The sequence below is a fragment of the Anguilla anguilla genome, chromosome 19 (assembly GCF_013347855.1).
Source record: "Anguilla anguilla isolate fAngAng1 chromosome 19, fAngAng1.pri, whole genome shotgun sequence".
NCBI classification, from domain to species: domain Eukaryota; kingdom Metazoa; phylum Chordata; class Actinopteri; order Anguilliformes; family Anguillidae; genus Anguilla; species Anguilla anguilla.
In genome coordinates, this window is record NC_049219.1 from 11,291,850 (window position 1) to 11,318,307 (window position 26,458).

A 26,458-nucleotide genomic window follows, 5' to 3' on the forward strand; every position below is an offset into this window, starting at 1 on the left:
GATGACGTAACCATGGCGAGCCAAACGGACAGGCCTGCGTCGCTGTCAATCAATCAATCGACAGGTGACTCATCGCGCGGGGTTCTGTCAGGGGGAAACGGGTCCGCGGGTGCGGTTTCCTTTGTCCTCACACGCGAGAACATCCAATTAGCAAAACAGAGCAACGTAATTATCCCACTCCCACACACACAGTAAAATGTGCTTTTAAACACCTGGTTATTAATGTGTGTGTGTGTGTGTGTGTGTGTGTGTGTACATTTCTCTAGCATGTATGGCTTTTCCTGCTGTCTCAGACCACAGACCTTTCTCTGTCAAGAGGACACAAACAGAACATGGTCCCCTTCACCAAACGCATCCAGTTCAGGTCCCCTGATCACGCAGGAGCCTGGACGTACAGCAAAACCCAAAGCTTGTACAGTGACCTCTGAGGACGGACAGAGAATTTTAAAATACGAAAGAGGAGATCTGCACTGCCAAGTCTGGAGTTTCAGAATGGAAGTGGCTCTAAACTGCTGCCTTTGCTTCCGTAAATCACACTACTATACAGGGGGTGTTTAAAAAAAGACTGCGATATTCTGTAAGGCATAGTGTGATCAAAGATCTATAAGTCTTGTGCTCACAGTACGACCTCTTCCCCTTGCACACTTACAAAATGTAACTGCGTGTAATTGTATGGACGTGTGTGACTGTGAGAGTGTGTGCAGTAGTATCCGTGTGCACACGCGTGTGTGTGTGCGCGTTCAGCAGCTGGCGTGTTAAGTAGCTGTGTTCAGGGCCGTTACAGTACAGGCGTCAGAGCACCAGGCTGGACAGCGTCGCCGTGGGAACGCGGTTATATGCAGGGCGGCTGGTCACCAATCGAAGGCCTGAGGATGGAGCCCTACACTCGCAAGGCCAGTGAGATCAGGTCTGTAGAGCACCGCTTGCCCCCCCAAAATCAAAATGACCCATCACTAAACTGGCATCTGGACTTTTTTTGTTTTGTTTTTTTGCTAGATCCTAGGTGAGACTGGCAGAGAATATCTCCTGGTTACGGTCAAAGAAAAACAGAACAAAAAAAAGTCTCTCCTGTTTTTACGCAATCGGGACCATGTGACAGGACGACGCGGGGGCAGGCGCGCAGAGTTTGATTGATATGGACGATGGGCGTGGCCGGAGGGGTTACAGTAGCAGCCCGGGAGAGGGATGGCGAGCGGCCGCAGTCGTGCGCCTGGATACGGTTGCTGGGCAGGCGAGCCCTAGCAACCCGGCGGTGTGGAGCTCTCGGTGGGCAGGGGGATACTGTGCTGCAGGAGGCTGGAGAAGGAAACTTCTGGAATATTCCAAGTGTTTCTGACACGACGGGATCTTTGGTAGCGGACTGGGTTAGGGGCGGAAAGGGGTCCATCCTCGTCTTCACAATGTCCTGGGGGCATATAGGTCCTCCAAAAAAAAATACGTCCCGAGATTTCATTCTATTTTTTTAAATGGCGAGAGAAGTTCAGCATCGTCAGCATTTCTTTTTTTTAATTACAAAACAAAATAAAGCAAAAACAGAACAAGGTAACAAACAATCAAACGAACGAACAAACAAAAAATATATATACTGTATGCGTTGGTCTCGACAAGAACCCTTAACAAACGGGTTGGGCTGGGTATGACGCGGATGATGCAATATGAGAGCGGGGGGGGGGGCAGTCCAGGTGCTCACCCTTCAGTGTAGTCCTATTGCATTGTGGGAAGGGAGGGGGCGAGAGTATTGGCGTTAGCATTAGCGTTGGAGAGCTCAGACCGATGACAGAGAGCTGGAGGAGAGCTCTGGATTGGACGGCCGTCGGAGCCGCGGGGGCGTGCCCGAGTGCCCGGCTCACCCTGCTGTTTGGCCCCCGGAGGGGCGAGGGTGTCCCACCCCGAGAGGGTCCGGCCGGTCACGGTTCCCTGTGGCCCCCCCTGCACTGCCAAAAGAAGTGGGGAGGAAAAGAGCTTCCAGCGCAGAGCTCCGCCCCAGAGGGAGAGCTCCGCCCCCCAGTCTGGAGGACCCGGAATGCTCACTGGAGGAGGAAGAGGAGGGGGAGGAGTCAACAGCAAAGAGGGTCAGACCAGCGTCCCCGGCTTGGCCTTCTCTCGCCCATACCACTGCATGTCCGCTAGTTCCGAATACAGGGGGCTGTCGTCCAGGAAACAGCAGTCGCTGAAGGAGCTGCAGAGGGGGGGGGAGAGAGACAGGACGCACCGCTGATCATTCCGGAACTTCCCTACTCGCAAAATTCCGCCTCGGCTGCGCGGCTGCGCTGACTCAGAGTCCGCCGGGGGGATGCGGGGCGACGCCGAGGGGGAATTTTAATTTAGGTGAAAAGTAACGGCAAGACACAGAGCTGGGGTGCACATGGAACGTGTGTCACACCGTTTCCTGTGGGAGAGGGGGGGGCTTGGCTTATGGGAACAGGGGGATAACAGGGACCACGTCAGCTGTGTTACTATGGAAAATGTGATTTCCCATGAGCCCTCAGGGGATGCTTAATGCTCTGAGCGACTAGTTCCAACCAGGAACTACGTTTTCCCCACAATCAGCAACATTCAGCTGGGTGTTAAGCCCTCTTCCATTAGGGAAACGATCCAAACACAAACGCAGGACGGCAACATTTAGCAACGTTTTTTGGCAGTTAAATTTGAAATAAAAGGGAAAAAAGAAAGTAACTCATGAAGGGCTCATGCTTCTTTTGACGCAGTCGGCAGGGTGGGACAGAGACACAGAGTGCATGCTGGGAGATGGAGGCAGAGGTGAGGAACCCCGTACCGTACCTCTATTCGTCAGTACTCTGGCGAGCCGGAGATCGAGGGCGATCCTGGAAAGGAGAGCTTTCGGCCGTGTCCCTAAGGGCGGACCGCAGAGCCGGGCGGGACGAGGGTTAGTGAGCAGCAGGAAGAGAAGCAGACAGGTTAGGAGATCAGTCCCTTCAGCAGGGTGGCTGCTCGTTCAGTAAGTCTGATAAGTGCAGTGATGGAAGTGAAAGGTGGAAACATGAGAGAAGATGAGATGATGAGATGAGGGTAATGGAGCTCCAGAAGAACCAGGTCCTAATGCACATCTGCACTTCCTGTGAACCACATTTAGCAGGAATGCTTCCTGCAACAGAAGCGGAACCCGGTGAAGGAACACAGTGTGTGTTCTGGAGTCTCACTCCACTGTTCTAGAATCCTGAAGGGACAACGAAGAGACGGGGAACCAGAAGCCGTTCACCCTCCAGAACGTTCTTTAACCACACAAGTGGGTGGGGCCTTTACATGCTCAATGAGGTTGGCCGGTCCGGTGCTCCGACTCCCTACCTCATACACAATGGCAGAATAAACAGACCCTCACCTCAAACCCAAAAGCCTTTTCTATTCAGCTGTACCTGTCGTACAGACTGAACTTCTATGATTTTATCTCCATATTTAATATAAACATTTGCAGTTTGGTAAATAGGGTAGAGTCAGATAACCTTACGATTGTGATTACGCCGTGTTTCTAAATATGAACTATGACAGAGAAGTGCTGGAAATGAGATGCTGCTTTTCCCTGTTGTGTCAGTGCTGCATAATGGGTTGATGTCACAGCACAGCAAGACGGCACCGCAGCGAAAGTAAATATAGAGTACGGTAACATATACTGCACTCAACAGTTCAGGGGGCTTAGCGCCCAGTACAATCAACACGGCTTCTGCCAAAGCCCCTGGAAACAGAACCATAACAGTGGGAGATGCCTGAGGCTCGCACGTCACCGATTGGCCGCGAGCGACTCCTAGTTTTTCCACAATCGGCTATGCCCGGTTAATACGCACCGTGCCTGATTAGACTGCATTTAAACAGCGGCTCATCCATCACCTGTTCTTCTCCAGGGAGAGTGGGAGATCTCATTTCAAACCTGGAGGGGACTTTAGGATTTTTTTTGGGGGGGGGGGCATTCTATGTTTTCCCAAAGTTGGGAAATAGTCCCTGGGATCTACGCCCGTGCCTGAGGGTAACAGACTGCAGGGTGCTGGAGTCACAGAGCTTCACAAACGCACTGATCCCACTCACAGCTCACGGCCAAACGCTGGGAAACTCCACCCTTTACCATGGAGATGAGGGAGGAGGAGGAGAGGAGAGATAGAGCGTGAAGCTGGAGACAGAGGAGGAGAAAGGGAAAAAGAAAACATGATGGATATGGGGATAGGAGAGAGAGAGAGAGAGAGGGAGAGAGAGAGAGGAAAGCGGAGGAGGTGCAGTCTGACACTCACTCGCTCTGCCAGCTGAGTATGTGCTGAGGGCTGCCGGGCGGCGTGGCGGCTGCATCACTGGAGGGCGTCATACTCCTCTGACTGTGGGGCGAGGCAGCTGTGGACAAACACACACACACACGTTATACACACACAAACACACACACACACACACACACACACACAGACAAAAAGACACACGCACACAGGTCAGAAAGGTGTCACGAGGGGCTGTGGAATTCCAGCTATGTCATCTGTTTGGTGAACATCGGGGGAGAGGGGCGGTGGGGGGGCAGGGGAAGAGGAAACCATGACTAATGGATTCCATTCCACACGGGGGGTTTATTTAAACACTGTTCAGTGATCAGAGCCTGGCCCAGTACCCCTCTTATCAGGACCTCAGGTCCTCACAAACCCCGCATACATGCAGTGCAGCGTACACACTCTCCAGGAGTAATCCTGACAAGCAGCCGCTCATGTCCTGCTCCGCATCTCGCATTAACACGCACTCTGGCCTTAACACTAACAAGCGTGATATCCTCCTAATAGCTGGACGGACGGACGAGCACTGAACAGCCAGCCAACCGACAGCTCAACGGTGGTGACCATGGAAACCCCCAGCAAACAGTGTGAAATACTGGATCATACACAAACACGCAGCATTAAATAATAAAAACACCGCCAATAGAAATCTACCTTTAAGTTACAACACCGCCCAACTCCTCTTATCAACTAAGTGTTGCTCTGTGAGCCTCCCCCCCCCTGCAGATGAAATATTTACAGCATCTGTCTCCGATGATCTCTCAGAGATTCTCTTACACACCAGACCTCGGGGCACGCAGCTGCTGCCCCCAGAATCTCACCGGCGGCTGTTATCTTGCGCGTGAGACGGGGGAACGGAGCCCCCGTGGGCGCGGCGGGGGGGGGGGGGGGGTTATCCGAGGGGGGGTTTGTATGAGGAGTTAAAGGCCGGAGATAAGCAGGGACTCCGGGGGGGGGGGGGGGGTCGCTGCTGCTGCAGAGGAGGAGGTGATGTTATCGGCACACAATGGACCCTCGGTGTGCCTCCCAGGGGCACTGGAGAGCAGTGTTTGTCATTCCCACCGACCAGCAAACACGAGGTTATTGTGTGTGGGGGGGGGGGGGGGGGGGGTGGAGGGGTGATGGGAGGGGTGATGTGTGTGTTTGGTGGGGGGTGGGGTTTGGGGGTGGAGGGCAGGCTGGTGTGTTTGTCTGTAAGGAGGATTCTTTCTCCTTGGTAGTATTGAGGAAGGAATGCGCTCACTGTCTGGGCTATAAAACTGATTATGAAACAATGGCTCAATGTGTGTGTGTGTGTGTGTTTGTTGGGGGGGGGGGTGTCTTACATGACAGAGACAGCCTGTCCCACCCAGCATGGCCATATCTCACCCTGTCTGCCAGACCACCCTGACAGGGCAGACAGACAGACACCCCTCAGGAATGCACTTCAGTGGGCTGGCTCACATTTAACTGCTGAGTTTACACAGACAGACCCTCACCTGGACTCAACCAAAGCGCACAAAACAGGGGGGGAGGGGGGGCAAGAGAAACGACTCTGCGGGGCTCACCTGAGGAGCCCTTGGAGAGGGCGCTGGCTCTGCCCGAGCGTCCCACAGGGCTCTGGAGCGTCCCGTACTGGGACCCCCCGTCCGAGGCGTTGGAGCTGGTGTGGGACAGCCTGCCGTGCTCCTTCAGCGACCCCGAGGAGCGCTGGTACCAGCATCGCAGCTCGTCCGAGACCACCACCCTCCCGCCCCCGCCGCCGCCCCCCTCGCGCCCCAGGGAGGGGGTCCGCACGATCTGGGAGCGGGACGGGGTGAGGCGCCCTCCGCCCTCGCCCCCGTCCTCCGGCCCCCCACCCCAGCTCTCCTTGTACAGCCCGCCCGCCGTGTAGGAGCTGGAGGTCTTGAACTGGGCCTTGACGCTGTAGTGGCCCTCCTGGTCGCTCTCCAGGCTGCGCACCACCATGGGCGCGGCGCTGCCCTCCACGTACAGCGGGTACTCCCGGATGCGGTACTGCGAGGACGGCTGGCTCTGGCTCTGCAGGTAGACCCCGCCCGCCTGGTGCCCGTTGCGCGCCGCCAGGTTGGGCATGCTGCCCGAGCCGGACGAGCCCAGCTGGCCCGCCGAGCGGTGCCGCTGCCGCTGCCGCTGCCGGGCCTTGGAGGGCGAGTCCTCCGCCAGCGTGGAGTAGCCGTGGTTGCCGGGGGCGCCGGCGGCGGACGAGGAGGAGGAGGAGGGCGCGGCGGGGTAGTAGTGCTCGGAGCTGGAGTGGCTGGCGCAGGACGAGCAGTCGTCCAGCGGGTCGGACCCATTGCTGCTGCGCGTGCCGGGCGTGCGCAGGTCCGGGCTGCCCGTCTCCGGCTCCGAGCCCAGCGGCTTGCCCTGCGACTCCAGGCTGGAGCTGCGGTTGCGGAAGTGCTGCGCCAGGCTGTGCAGCCGCGTGGGGCTGATGTCCACCGACCTGCAGGGGGCGGCAGAGAGACGCTCACGTGGGTCAGTGGGGGGGGGGAGGGCTGGAGACGGGACTGACGCAGCTTATAATGGCACAGCAGCGTCATATAAACAGAGCTATTTCTGTGCTAAAGCCAACACAGGAAACCAGCTAAACAAACTGGGCTGATTTCTGGAGCAGACTTTGGACAGATGACTCATCAGAGGCTGGTAAAAACTGAAGATGCTCGTGCAGATCCCTGGAGATCTTCAATGACACATGTTCCTAATCAAATCCACATGAAGTAAGAACTATTATTATTATTATTATTATTATTGAAAACTGATGAAAACATGTTTTCGGTCTTCTGTGGGAACTTGAACCTAAACAGGCATTGAAAATCCCAAGTGTTATTTCAGATAAATATTTGACCCAGGACTGCAGTTTAACAAAGTAGTGATGGAAATGTTGCAGACTCCCCCATTACAGTGAATCTAAAGGCCCACACAGTGAAAAAACAGTGTGTTCATATCTCCCCACCCCTCAGGAGTTGGCAGAATGGCAGGACCCCGCCGGCCTGGTGCTGACCTGGTGGAGTGGATGTAGTGCGGCACGCGGGTCCTCAGGTCGGGGGTGGAGGGCATGCTGGACTGGGAGCTCCAGGGGGGGAGGCCCCGGACCGGGCTGTTCTGCAGGGAGTTGGTCCCCCCGGCCTCCGTACAGCTGCCCGTGCTGGGGAAACGCCTGTGACTGCTGCGGGGAGACAGGACACCCCCAAATCACAAACTGACCACACCTTAAAACCCTCTGAAGAGCAGGTCTTTTTTGGAATGTTTTTTTCAAAATTCTGAGTGTTCTTAATCTCAAGAACCACATAGTCTACCATGCTGAAAACGACACTACAAAGGACACTCAATAAAAATAAAATAAATAATATATATTTACGCCAAGTCTTGGAAAGATATGCGCTGTTAAGCACTGCTAGGTTGCTATGACATCTGCACACACCTCCCACTGCACAGGCACTGGTTACAGACGATGTGAACAACTCCATTCTTAGCACTGTCTTAGCGTGTCGCTCGCGGTAGCGCAGAAGGCGGGGCCTACCCGGCGTGGCCGTGGGAGGAGCGCTTCTTGACGCGCTCGTAGGGCTCGTCCAGCGAGGACTCGCTCCACTGCTTGGGCTTGATGGGGGACTTGTCGTAGTCGCTGCGCTGGTAGTGCAGGTGGCGGAGCCCCTCCAGGGACTGCGGGGGCGGGGGCCGGCCGTGGGACGGGGGGCGGGGCGGCAGGCCCCGGTGCGGGGAGGCGGTGGGCGAGAAGGGGCCCGTCACCTGAGGGTCGTCTGTGGAGGGGGGAGAGAGAGAGAGAGAGAGAGGCGGCCGGGTTTAAAAGGGCGGAGGAGGGAGGCTGTGACAGAGAGAGGATGGAGGTGCAGGTGCCACTGCTCGGGTGGAGACTGAGGCTGTGAGAATCACACTCCGTACGCGAGAGTCACTCTGACCCAGATCCACACACACCCGCCAATCACAAACTCGCACATCTCATAAACACCACAGATTATACTGCACAATATTATGCTCCACACAGATAATTACACACACGCACGGACACGTACACACGCACACACTCGCAGACACTCGCAGACACGCATACACACAATGAGTTTATGGAGATCATACCATCATCGAGGACAAGGGCGTCGGACAGGGAGCTGTCTTCAGAACCGATGTTCGCCTCTGTGAAGCAAAAAACCAAAAGAACTCCTTACTTATCCAGTAAAACAAAACACACGTTCGGCCACCAGGCACCAGGCTAAAGCGTTTGGTTCTCTCTGCTGTCCTGAGCCTGAAAGCCTGGCACACTGGCCACAGAGCTGCCCAGGGAGGAAGGGACTCAGACCTCAGGGTATTCCTCTCTCTCATCACACACTGAGCACCAGCTCAGGTTGGTGCCAAACTACCTTAGGGAAGTTTAAAAAAAAAAAAAAAAAACGTCTTCACTAGTCTGAGCAGCTCAGACGGGCCCCTTCCGAAACCGAAAGTAATGATAAAAAATGGGATGTGAAGACAAAAAGGAACAGATCCCCCCCCCCCCCCCCCCCCCCCCCCCCCGCCCTTCTCAGAAATCATTACGCCTCCCAACACGCCTGACGCTGAGGCCATTAACCTTCCCGCTGCGCCCGAGCGCCCCCACCTCTGTGCAGCGGTGCGGCAGGCCTTTTAATGCCCTTCATGTTCCATTTCCCTCGCCCCCATTAACACACGCGGGCGGGCAGGCGGGCAGGGGGACTCAACTCCGTACGCGGAGCGCCAAATGAGATCATCGCCGCCGCCGCCGTGAAAATAATAGAAAAATTGTATTCAAATGCCGCGCTGCTCTCTCTCGTTCGCCCATAATGGATGGCTCGTGTAATGCCGTTTTATAATGGTTTTTTGACTTCCTGCAGATTGGGGTTTGAAAAGAACAAAGGCAGGATACAGCCTTCTCATTATATCAGCGCCCTTTGCCTGCATTACATCAAGCACTCCGCCATTTAAAAAAATACAACCTGGGAGGAGATAAGCACTGTTTTAAATGGACTAAGATTGCCTGCGAAATGCAATTCAATTTTCACAGAAAAATGATTCACTATGATTCACGGTTATTCACAGTTATTGACTTTGTGAAGGACGAAATTGAGAAGTGAAAGCTGCACTGAGCCAGCCGCGTGCAAGCAGTCAGGCTGAAAACCAGCGCTCGGTGAACCCACTCTCCCGCTCAAAAATGCTCTTCAGCAAACACTCAAATTCAGATTGGCTCACGCAGGTCACACGGGGCGCCTCGGCCAATCGGGGCAGGCTGCGCTGAGCATTCCCGCAGGCTCTCACCCTCGATGATGAGGGAGGCGCGCTGCGTGGGCTTCTTGCCCGAGCGGACGCGGTGCTCGTTGATGGCGTTCTCGATGTCCTGCAGCTTCCTGAGGGCGTTCAGGTAGGAGGTCTTCCGCTGCTTCTTCAGCTTCTTGCTGCTGACGTGCGGGTCGCTGGCCAGCCGCCGCGCCGCCTCCGTGATCTGCGACTGGATGGCGAACTCCCGCTCCAGCCTCTCCAGCTCCTCCTCCTGCCGGGAGACACGCGCGCTTAGACTCCGCCCTCTTTTCTGGTGACATCACCCCACTACCCCCACACACAGGCTGGACACCAGCGAGTCAGAGCATAAAGCATGCGTGCAAACACACACATGCATGCATATACAAACACGCAGACATGTACACACACAGACATGGACACGCTCACAAGCACACACACACACACATATGCAGACCCAGACACAGACATGGTTGGACAAACACACACAGACACACAAACACATGCTAAAAAAAGTCATCCAACCATCTCTAAGTGACCAACAAACATCCACAAACAAAAACACATAAACACGCATCACCCAGTACTTTCCTCTTAAGGCAATATTTCCATCACACAGACACACACACACACACAGACACACACACACAGACAGACACACACAGACACACACGCAGTGCTGATTTTGTGTTCCGTTGTCAGCAGACACAGCAAACTTTTAAACCCCACATTCATCTGGAAAAGGTACCGTGTGCAGAACAAGGACATGTAATTTTTTCACTGCCATCGTTTCTAAACATAGCCTCCGTCAGCAGGAATGTATCTTTAAGAAGCAGACGTGAGCAGACCGATCGGCGCGGGGGCCGAGGGACCTGCGGGGGCCGCGACCGCTTCTCACCAACCTCCGCCTCTCCCTCGGCCTTCTGGGGCCGGACGGCTCCTCCGCCCGTGACCCCAAGTCTAGAGCGGGGCCTACGAAAACAGAGAGGGGAGTCCAAACGGTCCGAGGGGACTATCCTTGGGGGGGGGGGGGGGGGCAGAAATGAAAATAGCGGTACAGCGAACCGCAGTGGGGTTGGCGAGCGCGTTCAGCGAGGTCAACGCACCGAAGGAACTACCTCTGGCGAACGGAATCCCGCGAAACAAACGCGCTCGCGCCCTGCGTGCGATCGGCGGGTCGTGCACTCCCGCGCGGAGCGGGGCTCAGATAACCCCCCCCCCGGGGTTAAATCGCGGCTGGCGAAGGCCAGTTTCTCACAGGGGTTTTTGTAAATAATGCCGTCGCTTGGCAGCGCCTCAACGCACACACACACAGCTCGACTACCGCCGCTTCCTCTGACTAACGCTCAGCTATTTACGGCCTGAACGCTAACGTGCGGACAGCCCGTGTTTGGCAAACGCGATGTTCCAGGATTATGCCGGGCAAGTCTGGGCCACTGCTGACTGTATGCGCTGGTCCGGTTAACCCTGCAGTGCACTGCCCCCGTCAGCCTCCCCAAAAAAGACTCTCCCAGGGCCGAACAGCAGCGCAAACCAGGACGCCTGACAAACGTCTGATGCTCGTCTCACGCCCGTGTGGACAGAGAGAGGCACAGTGCACACATCTCTCTCTCTCTCTCCTTTTCCTCTGGTTACGGTCTCTTCCTCAAAGGGACAAAGGCCCGTGGTCCGGTAACCGGGCCTCACCTCCCCCTTGGGCAGGACCTTGTGCTCGTCCAGTTTGAAGGCCGTGCCGATCTTCCGGCGGACCGTGGGCGGCTCCTCCCCCGGGTCCAGGGGGTACTCCTTGGGCAACTTCCCGGTCAGCTCCTGGCACAGGCAGAAAGGCATGCTGGTTAGGGGGCACTTAGCCTTCATCAACTAAACTGTTTCAGTAAAGATCTAAATGTGAAAACTAACAACTGCCAGTGAGTAAAGTATAAAGACACTGCTATTGTCACGCCGACTGTCTGCTTTTAAACACTCCTAGCACAATTACAGTACAATACAATACAGAGGTATTATAATACAAAAACACGTGCAGTGTGTTCCTCCACCCTACAGGGGGCGCTGGCCTTACCGCCTCTCTTATGCAGACATTCTTCAGCTCCTCCAGTCGCTGCCGCAGCGTCTCCTCCAGGGCTTCCTGTCTGGCCTTGAGGGCAACCAGCATGTCCTTCTTAGCAGTCTGAGAGCTGTCTGACTCCTGGGAGCCTGTGGGGCGGACGCACACACACGCACACGCACACACACACACACACACACACACACACACACGCACACAGTCCTGTTATCATTTCTGCTCAAACAATGCAGCATCTATCATCCATAATGAAGTTCAGATACAACGGCAGCCGCTGACCTCAGGAGATCACTGGAGACAGACAAAGAGACAGACAGACAGGCAGGCTGGCAGTGTGGAGCTCTTTCAGACACCAAACACAAGGTGAAGACTCAACCCCTTCCCCCAGTTCAATGTAAGAACAAATCTGTTCCAGCCTAACAATGGGCGACCTTTCTGCCAGGGCACACCCCTACCTACCTACCCCCCTCCCCCCTCCCCCCTCCCCCTGCTTGTTGTTTTGCCCCAGGCTGTACCGAGGCTTTGTGACTCACACCGGCGAACAGGACAGGCCTTGATGAGCACACAGCTAGCGTGTGATACGCCGTGGCCTTCGCTCGATGGGGGGGTGGGGGGGGGGGTTGATGGGGAGAAGGTGCTTTCGGGGGGGTCTCCCCGTGGACCGGGTCCTACCGCAGAATGCCATGAGGGCAGGAGGTGGGCGGGGCTACACCTGCTGCCACCAGTCAGGATGTTTACGGGGAAGCGGGTGGCGGTTTCGATAAGGAGGGCCGGAGGGGGAATGGGGGGGGGGGCACAGCGGGACAGGGGGCCCGGGCACACCCATGGCTGCAGACCCCAAAAGCACTGCGGTACTTCTCAGGCTCTCTTTGTGGGTTAATTGTTTCTCTTAAAATGAATCCTAACGGGATCAGACACCACTGCGCACCAGTATAAAGTGGTATCAGCACTAGCGGTCGGCAGGATCAGCACAGGTCTCACGCCTGAGGAATGTGCCTCTCGTGATTTTCTTGTTCTGGCGGAACATCAACAGGAAGCGGGCATTTAAACGCGGGGGCGGGGGGGGGGGGGGGGGCAGACGCTGGGCGAGCGCTGTGACAAACGTGGGATATCCGCCAGGCCGCCGCCGGGGGCATGGGTCAGCCCCGCTTCCTGCCAGGAGGGGGGGGCGGGGTTAGCGCCCGGCGGAGGCCAATGGGGGCCGCTCGCTGATTGAAAATCTGTCTGTGAGGAAAATAACATTGTTTTTTGACGGGGCACCCTGGGGCCTTAATGGTTTTATTTTTCTGAAAGGAACCTGGGACGGTAGCGCACGGGACAGTCATATTCGCTCACCACAGAGTTGCTGACCCTCCCGCCTAGTGACATCACACCGTGACATCATTCCACATCATTTCTCGGTGTGCACTGAAAAGAGGGAGACAATCTCTTCTTGTGTCCTTCTTGAGGAGGGGGGGGGGGGGGGGGGGCAAGATCATGAGTTTTTCATCTGGAAAAAAACCAGTTTAATCTGGAAAATTTGAAATGAAAATTTACCAAAAACTTAGCCTATCCAGTACTGCACATTGCTAACTGAAAAACCTTTAAAAGACCCCAGGAAGTCCGGACAGTAAGACACACAGTTAGCCCATAACATGGCACACTTACACAAATAAAGGCCTGCTGATCCCTGAGTGAGCGAGCTGCCTCCACATAAGGACGGCTGAGGTAAACGGCAGTTAAGAAGAGACCACTCTGTCTCTCCTTATAAGGAGAGTCACACTCGCTTGTCTTGGTTTCCCCGGTAACGCCACGGGGAACCAGTCCCGTTGCTGACGGGAGGCCCCTCGAATCGGAGGTGACTTCACCTGCGCCCGATTGGCTACTTTCTCTAATGACCTTCCTGCCTAACGAGCTGGCCAGCGCATTGCCCCAGGGTCCCATTACAGCAATGCCCCATTACAGTAATGCCCCAATGCCCCATTACAGCAATGCCCCATTACCGCAATCACAGCCACACACCCAGAAGGGTCCCATCTGTGGGGGGCATTCATTTCAGCAAGTGCTTTTTTTACCCGTTTGAATAAACAAAAGAGGCAGAAACAGAAAAACTATAATTCAGTTTAACACTTCTAACGGTGCTGGAGAGTTCTTCTGCTGATTGGCTGCTGGGTTTAATGGTCTGTTAAGGGGGTGGGGGGGGGGGGGGGGGGGGGTTCTACTTCAGTGGCTTTTGAAAGAACAACAGCGGGGGGCTTCGTGCTGACGGAGGGCTCAGTCTGAGTGAACTATTTTTATTTTTTGGCCTGAAAGGAAACATTAAACATAACATTACACCTGATATACACCCGAGAAAAGTCTGGAGAGCGTATGGAAGGAAAATACACGCAGCATGAAGTTAAGGTTTGCGGCACATTTTTTAAAAAAGGGGGAAAAAAAACGAACAAAAAAAAAAACAATTAAGGCTGCCCCCGGGGAGACTAATGGGCTCAAAGATTTATGCGGCACTTTTTACTCCAGTCTCTCGTTCGGAAAAAAAACTGAAAGGAAATTTCTGTGGTGGCCAACCGAGTAAAATCCAGAGTGTCAGGGGGAAAAAAACAACAAAAAAAAGATTAACAGATGGAAGGCAACTGGGCCAAAGAAAAGTGTTCAGATCGAGCGCCGTCGCAGAAAGACGACACCGAGTCAGAAACCGAAAACAAAAAAAAACTAGAATATTCCCCTGGAATATTGCATTCACTGGAGGCCTCCAATCCACGTGCACCTCTGCATGAAGACACGCCCTTTTCTCTGTGAATGGAGCCAATGAATGATAAGTGTTGATCCCTGCTAATTAAATACGATCCTCATGAGGAAACGTTAACCATGGCACTTTGGCGAATGACAGGAAAACCAAAAACAACCAAACCCTCCCAACCCAGCCCTGGGTGATCTGTGAGCCTTGAGGCTATGTTGCACAGGCACCATAGAGGCCGTTGTCCCTCACATGCAACACATCCCCCTAATGAGTCCTGGACATTGTCTGTCCTCAGCAGAACACATTCATGAGCCATTGTCCCTGTTCATAACTGCAGGGCCCCAGCGTGTAGCGATGGGCATTTCTCACAGAGCACGCTAGGCCACACAATGTGAGAAACAGAGCGTGCACTAACGCGGGGAGCGCCTCACACACACACACACACACACACACAGTCACACAGTCACACACTCACACACACACTCAGAGAGAGCGCGCGGATAACTGAGGTGAACCCGCATGTTTAAGGATGACAGTCCAGGACACGCTGGAATTCTGGTTCTGCCGGTCCAAAATGGCAGGACTGACTGGATCAAAAATACTGTGGCTTTCTGGTCCTGACCCTAACTGATCTGACAGTTCGGACTCCACAGTGTCCCGGTTCTGACAGTAACTGATCTGACAGTTTGGACAGTGTCCCCATTCTGACAGTAACTGATCTGACAGTTTGGACTCCACAGGGTCCCGGTTCTGATGGCCCCGGTGCGCTGAACCCACCTGATGACAGCAGGCTGCCGCTGCTCCCGCTGATGATCTTGCCCTTGCTGCCCATGTTGGCCAGCTTGGACGTCTTCAGAGTCCCGGTCTCCGTCAGGTCGATGGCGATCTCGCTCAGGCTCCTCGCCGCATGGATTTTCGACTGCAGAGAGAAAAAAAACAGTTAGGAAAGGAACAGTTCCCCCCCCAGTCCTCAAACAGACGCGCCTTCCGGCCGTACGCTATTCCAAGCCCCTCATATACCTTCCTCGCAATTGTATTTTCCAGGCACGGCGCATTCCTCTGCTCTTCCACACGAAACTGAATACAAGTGCTTTTTTTTTTTTCTTTCCACGAGGCTAACCCTTTTAAAAAAAAAAGGGCCTGAATGAGAGGCCTGTCTCGAGTCAGCCAATAGCGAGTGTCTGAGCCTGAGACGGAGCTGCTGATTGGTTCAGTCCCGCGGTTCTTCAAGGCTAGAATTGGAGGCGGACGGGAGCGGTGCTGTGCTGAATCACACGCCCACACAGAGCAGCTGATGTGAACGGACAGATGTGTACAGCACTCAGAGGTAGTCGTTACGTAATACATTGCACGCATTGTAGTACTACAGCCTTACTCACAGACTAGCAGGGAAGAGCTGAGCTGCGATAAGCCCTCCTCTAAATCTCACAACAGGAATGTAAGATTAAAAACCCCTCCCACCTGCTCTTTATCCTATTAAAAACGAACAAAAAAATCCCCCTCAGCCTATCAGCTGCTGTGAGCGGTAGCTACACCTTTCCTTGGGTTGGCGCCAGCTCTCCTGTAGCACTGTGTGGTCTGCAGTGTGGAAAACAATGGCAGCTCACAGGCAATACATCGGTGGAGTTACACACCTCAGCACTCTTTGCCTGGGTTTCAGGGAGGCTAAATGGAGACTGCAGAATATTCCGGAACAAATTATCTCCTGGTGTCTCACCTCCACTTCCAGGCGCTCACCTTGCTTTGCTTTCTGTCCAGGTAGAACTGGTGCTGGCTGATGGCCATGGCCCAGATGGACTTGATCAGGGCGGGGCAGGCATACCAGGTGTGCACCGCGATGCCACTGTGGCCAAACGTCCTTCGGGTCACCGACGCCCTGCTGTTGGAGGGAAAACAAAACAACTTTATATGCACTGATAACAGCAGCACTGACACTCTGCAAACACCTAACACTCTATATGCAGTTTTAACGATTACTGTCTTGATTTTTTAAATGGCTATGGATACTCCTAAATTGTACCACACAGCTCACGACTTTGTCATAAATGTCAAATTAAATAAATTATTGGGCTAATTAAACAACTAAAGGCAGAAGCTGGCATGGAATCTGGTAACCCAGTCCCTCAGGTTCACTAGGCTGATCCCACAACATCTGCAAATAACTAACACTTCACATGCAACGTATACAACACACGTTCACCGCGATACTCAGTGTGCCAAAGCCTAGCGGTTACTCTGCTTAATACCAATACTTTGGGTAGACTACCACTAACGTTCACATTGTTTATGTATTCTATATGGAGTTTATAATCAGCGGACGGTAAGCTAGTCGTTTCTCTGTAATTTATCATGGAATATTGCGGGCAGACTTGGGCTGTGGTGCGAGCAGCGGAGAGGGGGGGGCTCCCGAAAGCCAGCGCCACACACGTTCCCTCGCCGCGGTGTTTAGTCTGAGACACGTCTGTTTGAGCTGCAGAACAGGTCCCGGCCCAACAGGCCCAAATCCGCAGCGCTCAAACTTTAAAGAGCCCGGGGGCTTTTGGGAAAGTATAGATACGAGATAAACCCACACGCGAGGTTCAGCAAGCAGAGCGCCAGAGAGAAAGTGACCACCCCCCCCCCCCCCCCCCCGGGGCTTCTATTAAACTGCCATGAACCCCTTTCGGCTCGGCTGCCAATCAGGGCTGGATCTGTGTCAGGGCATGCTGGGAATCTGATCTCCCGTCTCACCTCGCCTCACCCACCCGCCCGCACGCCCGCCCGCCATCCCCCCCAACCGCCCGCCATCCCCCCCGCCCGCCCGCTCCGTGTTGCCGCGTTACAGGGACTGAAACTGACAACCGTCTCTCCCAGCTGCAGATAGAGTGGCACACCAGCAGTATCCCCCCCCCACCCCCCCCCCTCGCTGGCGGCTTCTGGCAGGGAGATCAAGGAATTAAAATACGCCCCATGTGAAGCCAATACAAAACGTCAAGGAGAACGGACTCAGTCCCCCCCGCCCCTGTCCCCCTCCCCCTCCCTCCCGTACTCCTGTATTTGTATAATCTCGGGATACGGAGGAGTCCTTTCCCCCGGAATTTCGGGAGAACTGCTTGGACGCTGGAGTAGGGCTCAGCCGTTACACAACAGTCTCCCCCCCCCCCCACGAGAACAGAAACTGCTGATGGGGCACTTTGGCAGAGAGTCTGAGGGGACGGTGAGAGACATGTGCTGCGTATAAACACACCACTGTGCCGAGCCTCAGCACGGCGACGGCAGGAGCCCAAGGGGAAATGCGCGTGAGAGACGACAGGCGTCTGTCAGTCGGAGTATAGAACACGCAGCGCGAGGCGCTGGCGTCCGAGAGCACGGGAGGCGATTCGTTTCATGAAACAACACCTGGCGTACGCGTGCCTGTCAGAGTTACTCTGCAGGACTCCACTGTTTACGCGTACCTCTGCGCGCTTCTGCTTTCCACAAATCACACGGGACAGGGGAAAGCGCTGCCTCCAGGACCAGCTGGACGTACGATGACCGTTCAGCCGCCCATCCACATTACATAAGAACTGACGTTACTAATGACACAACCGAGCGAGTAAACCGAACCCAACTGCATCATAAGGGTCATTAAAGCATGAAAACACTGAAAAGTTACGAAGACAACAGGAAGTCATTCTTGGAACAGGGAAACAATGGAAGTGTGTAAAGTCTAAATGAGCATCACGCACTTACATTACAGACAGTCTGTTACCGTGGCAGCGGTTCCTACAGATGAGGTCACTGGTTTTTTACCTGTGTTGCAAAAGCACGGTAAAAAAACCCACGCAGCACTGGGGTGAGATATAGATTTACCTGCGAGGGTCATGAACTTCCACAGAAAACTTCTTCTCTCTGAAGTACAGGTTCTCCAGCTGCCTCCATTGGAACACCTAGAGGGCGGGAGAGGGACACAGGGGCTGTGATTCGCTCCGTCCCGCAGCCGAGCCTCGTTAAATCCACAGCAGAGCGGGGACCCCGGCCTTAATCACATCCAGAGACCCCCGCAATCCCAGACCTTCCACGGGACGTCTGCGCGGGACCCTCCACACGCGCACGCACGCACACACACACACACACACACACACACACACTTAAACGCACAGTGAGAGTCGGTTCCTTTCCCGTTAATTCAGGTTCTTCCCACTTCTTCCCGTTCTTCTTACTCCTTTCCTCTTTAAAATAAAAAAAACAAACTTTGCTGAGAAAAAGTTTCTCCACCTCTCTCTCTCCCTCCCTCTTTCTCTCTCCCTCTCTCTCTCTCTCCCTCTGTCTCTGTAGGTTAAATCCCTTCAGGCTGCTGAGGAACAGGGTGTTCTGTAGCAGTGAGTGCTCACCAGCTCTGGGAGTGTGTGGCTGTAGTTTCCTCTCTGTTGAGCAGGAGGGATTCTAACACACCCCCCCCAAAACCCTCCTCCCTCTCCCCCTCCCCCTCCCCCTCGGCCCCTCCCACCTCCCCGTGGGACTGTACTTCCTGCTCACAGAGTAAGGGGGGGGGGGGGTGCCCCCAGATTTGGCCAGCCCTCCCTTGCCCCGCCAAACTCCAGCTCTTTGTTTTGCTTACATTTTTTCCCCCTCCCCGTCAGGCTTTTGTATTTTTGTTCTGCTGAGAAAAGAAAGCGCAGCCTCCACCCCAGGGAGACGCGGATCTGACACACACACACATACACATACACACACACACATACACATACACACACACACATACACATACACACACACACACACACACACACACACACACACACACACACACACACACTCACACACACATACACACACACACACACACACACACACACACACACACTGAATGGAAGTCGGCCTTAGAGGCCTTGGTCTGAAAGAGCCCTCTGCAGGCAATGAAATCTGGGCCCACTGCACTGCTGAAGAGAGGATCTCAGAACGGTCAAGTGGTGAGAGGAATGTCTCTCTCTCTCTCTCTCTCTCTCTCTCTCCCCCCCTTTCTCTCTCTCTCTCTCTCTCACACACACACACTCTCAGGGGAAACCCTCTGTTTAAATCACTCCTTCTTATAGATGCCCGTGTAAACAGAAAGGTCACTCATCTCCGTACTGAAAAAGCATGAATTAAATATGAAAGTACGGCTGGCTGCCTCCTCCTCCTTCCTGCTGCATAACCACGTGCAGCTCTGGCTGTGGGATACGGGGGGAGGGGGACATTAGAGAGACAAAGAATTTTAACAGCCTGGGAAACGATAAGAGCGGTAGAGAAAAGACGAGAATGTCAAACATCCCACCGAATGAGATTCGCACAGCAAACAAACACACTGCAACACGCACGCACTCTGCGCATACGGTCGCGCACACACAGGCAGAACAGCAGCTCAAACCGCCGTGGGGGGGGGGGGACTAGTGTGCGCCTGTGGATCACTGCAGATGGGGGGGGTTGGAAAACCACAGGAAGGATGTCAAAGCCCGCCCTTGAGGGCTGCAGGGCTTTCTGGGATTGTTGCGTTGTAATACTTCACAGCTGTATTTTTTTGTACGTCACTGATTGGCCGAGGACTCCGCACACCTTGGCTCCTAGGCCCAGACCAGCTACTGAAAGAGAGGAGGAACCCATAAATCTCGCAGACACTATGACCCCCCCCCCGCTGGGACTGGAGTTGGAGACCCCTGCCCTTCGCAGCCCCTCAGCGCCCGCCCCAGAGCCACACCGAACCCCCCCCCGCCCCCCCCCCCCCCGCCCCCCCCAGCGGTCCCAGCTCACCTGCAGATTTACGGGCGTGTCACTTTGAGCCAAATTGCCGCGGACGCGCAATACATCTTCCCGCGGACCCCGCGCTGCGGCCTGACGCTCGGCTACAGGGGCTTAATTGCTGTGAAATGGACGTAATGGACCGGGGGGGGGGGCGGGGGGGGGGCTGGATTCAGAGCCCCGGGGGCGATCTGACGGCCGAGCGCTGGAGGGCTCACATTTTTGCGTCCCCCTGTGTTCGTTTCGCACCTCGGGGAAGCGGAGCCTGCCAGATGTTCGCTGGCTGCGTAACTGTGTCTCACTCGCAGATTTAAAAAAACAAGGTTCCCGGGGGGCTGGGGGGAAGGACTACGACGTGACACACCATCCTGGCTTCCGCGATTTCAGAGCAGAATCAGCCAACGGCATCACACCCACCCTCTGTTCCTTACGGTATAAACCTATTTTGGGGTTTGCTGTGACCCCGAACCCTGTTGTGTCACCCTAGTTACAGCAGGCAGCGAGCCGTGGCGTCTTAAACCACGCCCGGCCTCAGTCACACAGGGCTCCGGAAAGGGGCGTGGCCATCCCACACAGCGAGGGGGGGCGGGGGGGGGGGGCAGTAAACATGAGCCTGTGAGGACAACTGAATGCTTCGCATTCTCATGGGTTCCCACAGACAACAGGCCAGATCATAAATCACTGCTAAAACAAACGAGCTAAAAAAAAAAAATTTTTTTAAAACACAGGAGATTTTTCGAGGGTGTGGTTCTCCCGTATACTCCCGCGTGATTTCTTTTTTAAACTGAAGCCCTTCAGATCCACTCCGGAGTTATCCAAGCGATTGATCTTTCCCCGTTGCTCGATCCCACGTACGTTAGAGCTTTCCCCATCACCCCTGAAAACGTGCCGCCACCATTGCTTCTGCGACGCTGCACTTTGCGCTTTCAGCGCTGAACACAGCCGCGGTATATACTGACACATTCAGGTGCGTTAAACGGTACATTCGGGCTCCTTTCGGTAGCAACGAATCCACAAATAAGACCTGAACTGAAGAAATGAACTGCAGGGCTCAGGCAAAGAGGAGCGCACAGATAAGAGTACGAATGGAAACAAGCCCTGAGACTGAAAGAGGTCGTGAGTAGACAGGAGCACTGGGGATTGGGAGCGTAATGTATTTATCAGTGTCAGGCATTAAAAGGGCAGCCAGCAGTGTTGATAAGTCACTGTTTTTTTTTGTCCTAATGCCTGCTCCTCCGGCCTCCTCCCTCAGAGTGACCCCCCCCCACACCCTCTCCCCCTGTACCCCTGTACCCCTGCCCCCTCCGTATACCAGCACGCGCTCGCTGGATGTGTTCCCTCGCGGGGCAGACATGCTAATGTTTCCAGCATGTTCCCCCACCGAACCCCCCCCCCCCCCCAATCTCATTTTGGGTCCTAATCCTGCTCATGGCTCCCACTGGATTTCATGTATTTCCAGAGGGTGGGGGAGGAGGTAAGGCTGCTGCAGCGGCGGCGGCTCTGAAGGACGTTCCTCGCGCTCGCCGTTCGCGTAAATTACCGCTAAACGGCGAGTGAGTCATCGTCCCCCCGCTAACGTGACTCAGAGGCTTTTTTATTTTTATTTTTTACGACCGCCGGCTGGTTCCAGACCAAACGCCAGCTCGCCCGCTCGCCGTGCCACAGTCGCCACGGTTACCACACGGGAGACCCCGCCGAGGCCTCTGGGTAATACACACACGCCCGTGCGCGCCCCGCCCCGCCCGATATCAAACGAAACCTGGCCCCCTCGCCACCGCAACACGCCCACTCACACTCCACTGCCATCGGGGTAACACCCGCTGCGTGTAAAAATAGCTCAGGCCTACCCATAATAACCCTCCAAAACCCCCCCCAAAATTTCACCACCGCTGGAACTGTTTCACAGACTTCAGGAACCTGCCATTTTATGTGGATAATTACTCCAGATAGATTTTGAGGAGAAGGCCCCCCCCCCCGGTCGGAATGGGGGGCCTGTAATTGTGACCTTCCAGCTGTAGCAGACTCGCACGCACGGATCCCCTGGCACGGGCGGGGCATATAACACGAGCCTGTCGCTCTGTGAACGCTACGCTAACACTCTCGGGGGCATATCGTTGGGCCATCTGTCGATGACAAGTGAGGACGTCCGTATTCAAACCGCTCGTCTTCGGACGGGACCGGTGCGTGACTTATGAGGTTTTGGGCCGGCCGTACCCCAGTGGAAATCTGCCATTAGCTGCCATTTAGGGAAACGGTGGATCGGTTTTTGATTTTGACTGTCTGTGACGTGAGTAACGATGACCTTATTTCATTAAGCCAACGCAACGTAAAAAGGAGCTGAGGGATAAAAAATGTCTCTCAGATAAACGCTCAAGGTGAACTTCCTTTTGAAGGACCATCAACTGCAGTGCTAGCACTGATCCAATCAGGCTTTAAACAGTAATGATCATGATGATGGAATGCTCCCATGTTTTTACGATGTTTCTCTTTCTGTTGATGAACGCTGATTGTTTTAAACGACGATGTGAACGCAAAGGACACCATTAAGTGGTTGCGGGCAAAACAATAAAGTTTCAATTGGATTCAAATTCTTATTTCCTCTCAGACAGCCACTCTACCGTTTTATTTTTTTAAATATATTTTTATTTTTAACCTTCATTCAACCAGGAGAACCCCATTGAAATCAAAAACTCTTAGAAGGGGGACCTGACATAAAACACAAAGTTACCCGACAACACAGCCGACAATCGAGTTACGAACTCCAAACAGGAAATGGGACGGTAGATGGTAGTATAACAGAAATTAAAGAGCAGAGGAGAGGTTGAAGGTGGGAGCACACTGGGTCCACACTGCGAACGCGTGCCTCATGATCTGGCAGGTACTACATCTTCAGAATGTTAGCCGGTGTGGGGGGGGGGGGGGGGGGGGTTTACACGATTTCAAAAGGACAGATACTGTGGAAATAAACATGTGACATTTCCCAGGGTGCCTGGCTATTAACCTGGGCTCTGACTGAGCGCACTGGACGGCCAGATCAAACAGGGGCCTGGCAGTTGTAAATTTGAATGTGGAACCTCAGTGAACTCCAGAAACAAGGAACAGCAGAACTGCAGCGTAGAGAAACTCCTGGTCACTCCACTGTGGGGGGTCCACTGAAGAACACCCATAAAAAACTAGGTCTCCAATAAACAGCCTCACAGCCGTCTATTACAGGATGAGTGTTCAGCCCTGTAACCGTAGTGCTAACATAAAGGCCAGCCAACAAAGTTACAGCAAAATGTTGCTGTGAGCAAGAAAAACCTGGTATAAATATTTAAACCTGACCGGACAAAAACCTGAACTGGAATTACGTTCAGTGACTGAACACTTAGGTGTTCTGCGATGGGCACAGTCTGGACCTCTCTAGCCGCCCCTCATTAAATAATAATCACCGACCACTTCCCCCCCCCCCCCCCCCCCCCCCGAGGAAGCCCAATGACGCGGCAGTTACCCAAAAACAAAAAACCTCCAGACTGCTGAGAAAGGCTGTGGTGTCCCACCGCACCGGCGACGGTAAAAACAGCGGGGAGAGGGGCACGGCTCCAAACGCCCCCCTAACAACCTACCCGAAAAACTGTTTACATCTGCGATGGAGACCAGCATGCGAGCTTACATCCCCCCGCCCCCTATTTTTTTTTTTTTTTTTTTTGGGGGGTATTTGCTTGTTTTTTTGGCAAGGAGAGAGACAAAACACACCCTACTTGCCGGATCTCCTTTCTGTCCTTCAGAGCTGTCGTAAATCCAACAGTCACTGGCTAAATGATGCCACATGTCATACTCTCCGCTTCGACGCGCAGCGCGGGGACAGATCAAGCACGACGCTCGTTTCCTGTGGGATCCCGGGCGTCCCCATTGGCTGCTTACGACGCTGGCTGAAAGGTGCTGCGTTATCCCCCTTGGTAAAGACCCGGTAATTCATTTTTCTGTTCCCCTGCAGGAGAGATGTGAGCCTGGTCTCAGGTCTCTGGCGCACGTTAAACTCTGCATCCATTTCACAGCGCATTGGGCGTCTCACCCCCCTGACCTGAGAAACAGCCCCTAATCTGGGAGGCAGATCTAAGAGCTGTTCCAACAACAGACTATTAAGTGGCGCTTTGTAGTGGAGCACTTTCACCGAAACAACCCCCCCCCCTACTTTCTGTTACTGCTGTCTGCGTGCTTTCATTTCACTTTGAATGCTATTTATAGAACAGTCTGTAAGATAAAAAAAAAAAAAAAACACAATTGCACAACTTATTTCCAGAACGCAATATCTGTGTGGAGACTGGAGACTGGGAGCTGGGGGAGCTGTGGTAACGGCGTGAAATTATTCTGAGACTCTGAAAGCTTCAAAAGCAAATCCTTCCCAGCAAGGGATAAAACCGCACACCTCAGCCTGGCTCGTCCTCCTGCAACAGCACCACGGCTCAGAACAGCACAGCGCCGCGACTGCAGCAGCACTGGGAGCAGGAGCAGGAGTCACGTGCGCAGGTTTAAACTTTCACGCGCGGGTGCTGCAGCGCTCATACTCCAGAGAGAACTAAGGGTGGCCAGTCAGGTGGCCAATCAGAGATAAAGGTAGCCAGAGAGGAGGGTAGCCAATCAGAGAGAATAATAGCCAATCAGAAAGACGGATAGCCAAACAGAGAGAAAGGCAGCCTATCAGAGGGAAGGCAGGAGATGCTCAAGACCTTAAACAGAACCGTTCAGACCCGACCCCCCCCACCCCCCCCCAGCTTTCAGCGCTCCATAAACAAAGACCGAACCGCTTAAGCTGTGGCTTCTGGCCGCTTCCGGAAAAAGGCCGCAGCGCCATGTTAATTTCAACCTCGGCCAGGGCTTTGCGCAATCCCGAGGACCAATCAGAGGCCGTTAAAGCGTGGCCAGAACGACTCTGTACGCTTAGTACGCTTCCGCCCCTCCCCCCCATGTTTCTGTACAGAGCGCTAAATAACTGCCAAGCTCCATTTAGATAAATGAATAGAATGTGGCCGGTAAGGTCGATTATTTGAGGCGAATGCACGACTCCTGAAGGTCAGACAGGGGCTAAAAGGGCAGCAGTGGGGAGTGAAACACGAGCACGGCGACGGGGAGGCTAAACGAGACGCAGGCCTGGATTTCACGGCTGTTAACGTAATTCATTACCGCCCCCCTGGCCCGGCGGCAGGCCCTGGGGTCAGAGGTCGGGGGTCGCGGCCTGCGACAGGCGCTGGGGCCGGCAGGCGGGTGAAGGAGAATGTCTGAGCTGGGGTGAGGAGCGGTGTCATCGCAGCCCGCCGTGGGCGTTTCCTGTGTGAACACCCCGACCACAGACCCAGCACACTTCCAGTCAGGGCTATTCTTAGTTTCCATTGGCCTCCACCCCAATGAGGGGAAACAATGAAGAGTAAATGAGGCAAAGTCATTGGGTCGGGGAAACGAGGAGGCCACGCCCACTGAAGATGATGAGCGCTGAGTCACGGCTGTGTTGTGCATCCTCTGTCTGCGCGAGTTCCCCGAACAGTCATGCCGATGCTAACAATGCTAGCAATTACGGCAAAGATTTATGGACACACACCCACACGAACACCAAGACAGACAGACACACCGTAAAACAGACACAAACATTGAACAGGTGTGTGTGGAACATTCAGCGATTTTAACCTGAATTCAAACTTGCTGACTGAGCCAGAGCATGGTACTAGTGAGGAATAACATCTGACATAACATTGCAGAAAAGATTTAGTTTTAAAAGGCCCGGAGATGAGCGCTCTTACCTTTCTGGGCTTCACTTTGTCTTGGTGGTCGTACTGAAAGATGCCTTTGTAGCTCAGCCCCAGCCACCACGGAATACCCTGCTTGTCCTGTTATGACCGGGAAAAGGGATACGCTCATCAGGGAAAGCACTGAAGGATTATGGGATACGTACTAATGCACTCTCAGCTGTGCTGGAGGCATGTAAATTGAGACCTGCTGTGTGTCTTTTTTTTTTTTTTTTTAAAGGCCAAAGCTGGAGCCGGGTTCACAGGTTGCCAGCGTTGGGATCAATTCCACTTCTCGGTTCACCCGATTTCAGGAAATTAACAGAAAATTCAATTTATTAATTACAAAATGCCTCAAGGAGCAGTATGGGCATTTTTCTGAATTGACTTAACTGAAGGCTAGTCCTGACACCAAAAACCCTGCAGGCCACAGCTGTGCCCGTACAGGTAAACTGAACAAACAGACTAAACACAGAACTGTCTTGAACCCTGAAACGGAAACCGACACTATATCTGAGCTCTACAGTCAGCAGAATGCTCCGTAGTGCTGTAATTAACTGGCACCATCCACCCAGTCTGGTCACGGTCACATTTAAGGCACACAGGTCTTCTGGGAGAATTCCAGACCGCTGACCGCAATCACGTTTGCGTGATGTCATCT

General features: G+C 54.0%; 1 protein-coding gene across 10 annotated transcripts in view; it reads right to left on the bottom strand.

Annotated features, from left to right (window-relative positions):
• Positions 1-979: 979 nt before the first annotated feature.
• Positions 980-26,458, bottom strand: part of frmd4a (FERM domain containing 4A) — a 140,233-nt gene continuing 114,754 nt past the window's right edge. For 7 of the 10 annotated variants that reach the window (XM_035401781.1, XM_035401782.1, XM_035401780.1 and 4 more), the window contains exons 11-23: positions 25,813-25,899; positions 18,134-18,210; positions 16,040-16,181; positions 15,080-15,221; positions 11,581-11,714; positions 11,208-11,330; positions 9,543-9,774; positions 8,355-8,411; positions 7,780-8,017; positions 7,261-7,425; positions 5,807-6,702; positions 4,239-4,335; positions 980-2,179 (exon numbers count right to left, since the gene is read on the bottom strand). In XM_035401781.1, the coding sequence (XP_035257672.1) occupies positions 2,074-2,179; positions 4,239-4,335; positions 5,807-6,702; positions 7,261-7,425; positions 7,780-8,017; positions 8,355-8,411; positions 9,543-9,774; positions 11,208-11,330; positions 11,581-11,714; positions 15,080-15,221; positions 16,040-16,181; positions 18,134-18,210; positions 25,813-25,899 (2,496 nt within the window). In that variant the 3' untranslated portion in view covers positions 980-2,073. Of the gene's footprint in view, positions 2,180-2,781; positions 2,854-4,238; positions 4,336-5,806; positions 6,703-7,260; positions 7,426-7,779; positions 8,018-8,354; positions 8,412-9,542; positions 9,775-11,207; positions 11,331-11,580; positions 11,715-15,079; positions 15,222-16,039; positions 16,182-18,133; positions 18,211-18,421; positions 18,675-25,812; positions 25,900-26,458 lie in introns of those variants that run through there. The other 3 variants (XM_035401778.1, XM_035401777.1, XM_035401785.1) reach the window with 3 other exon arrangements.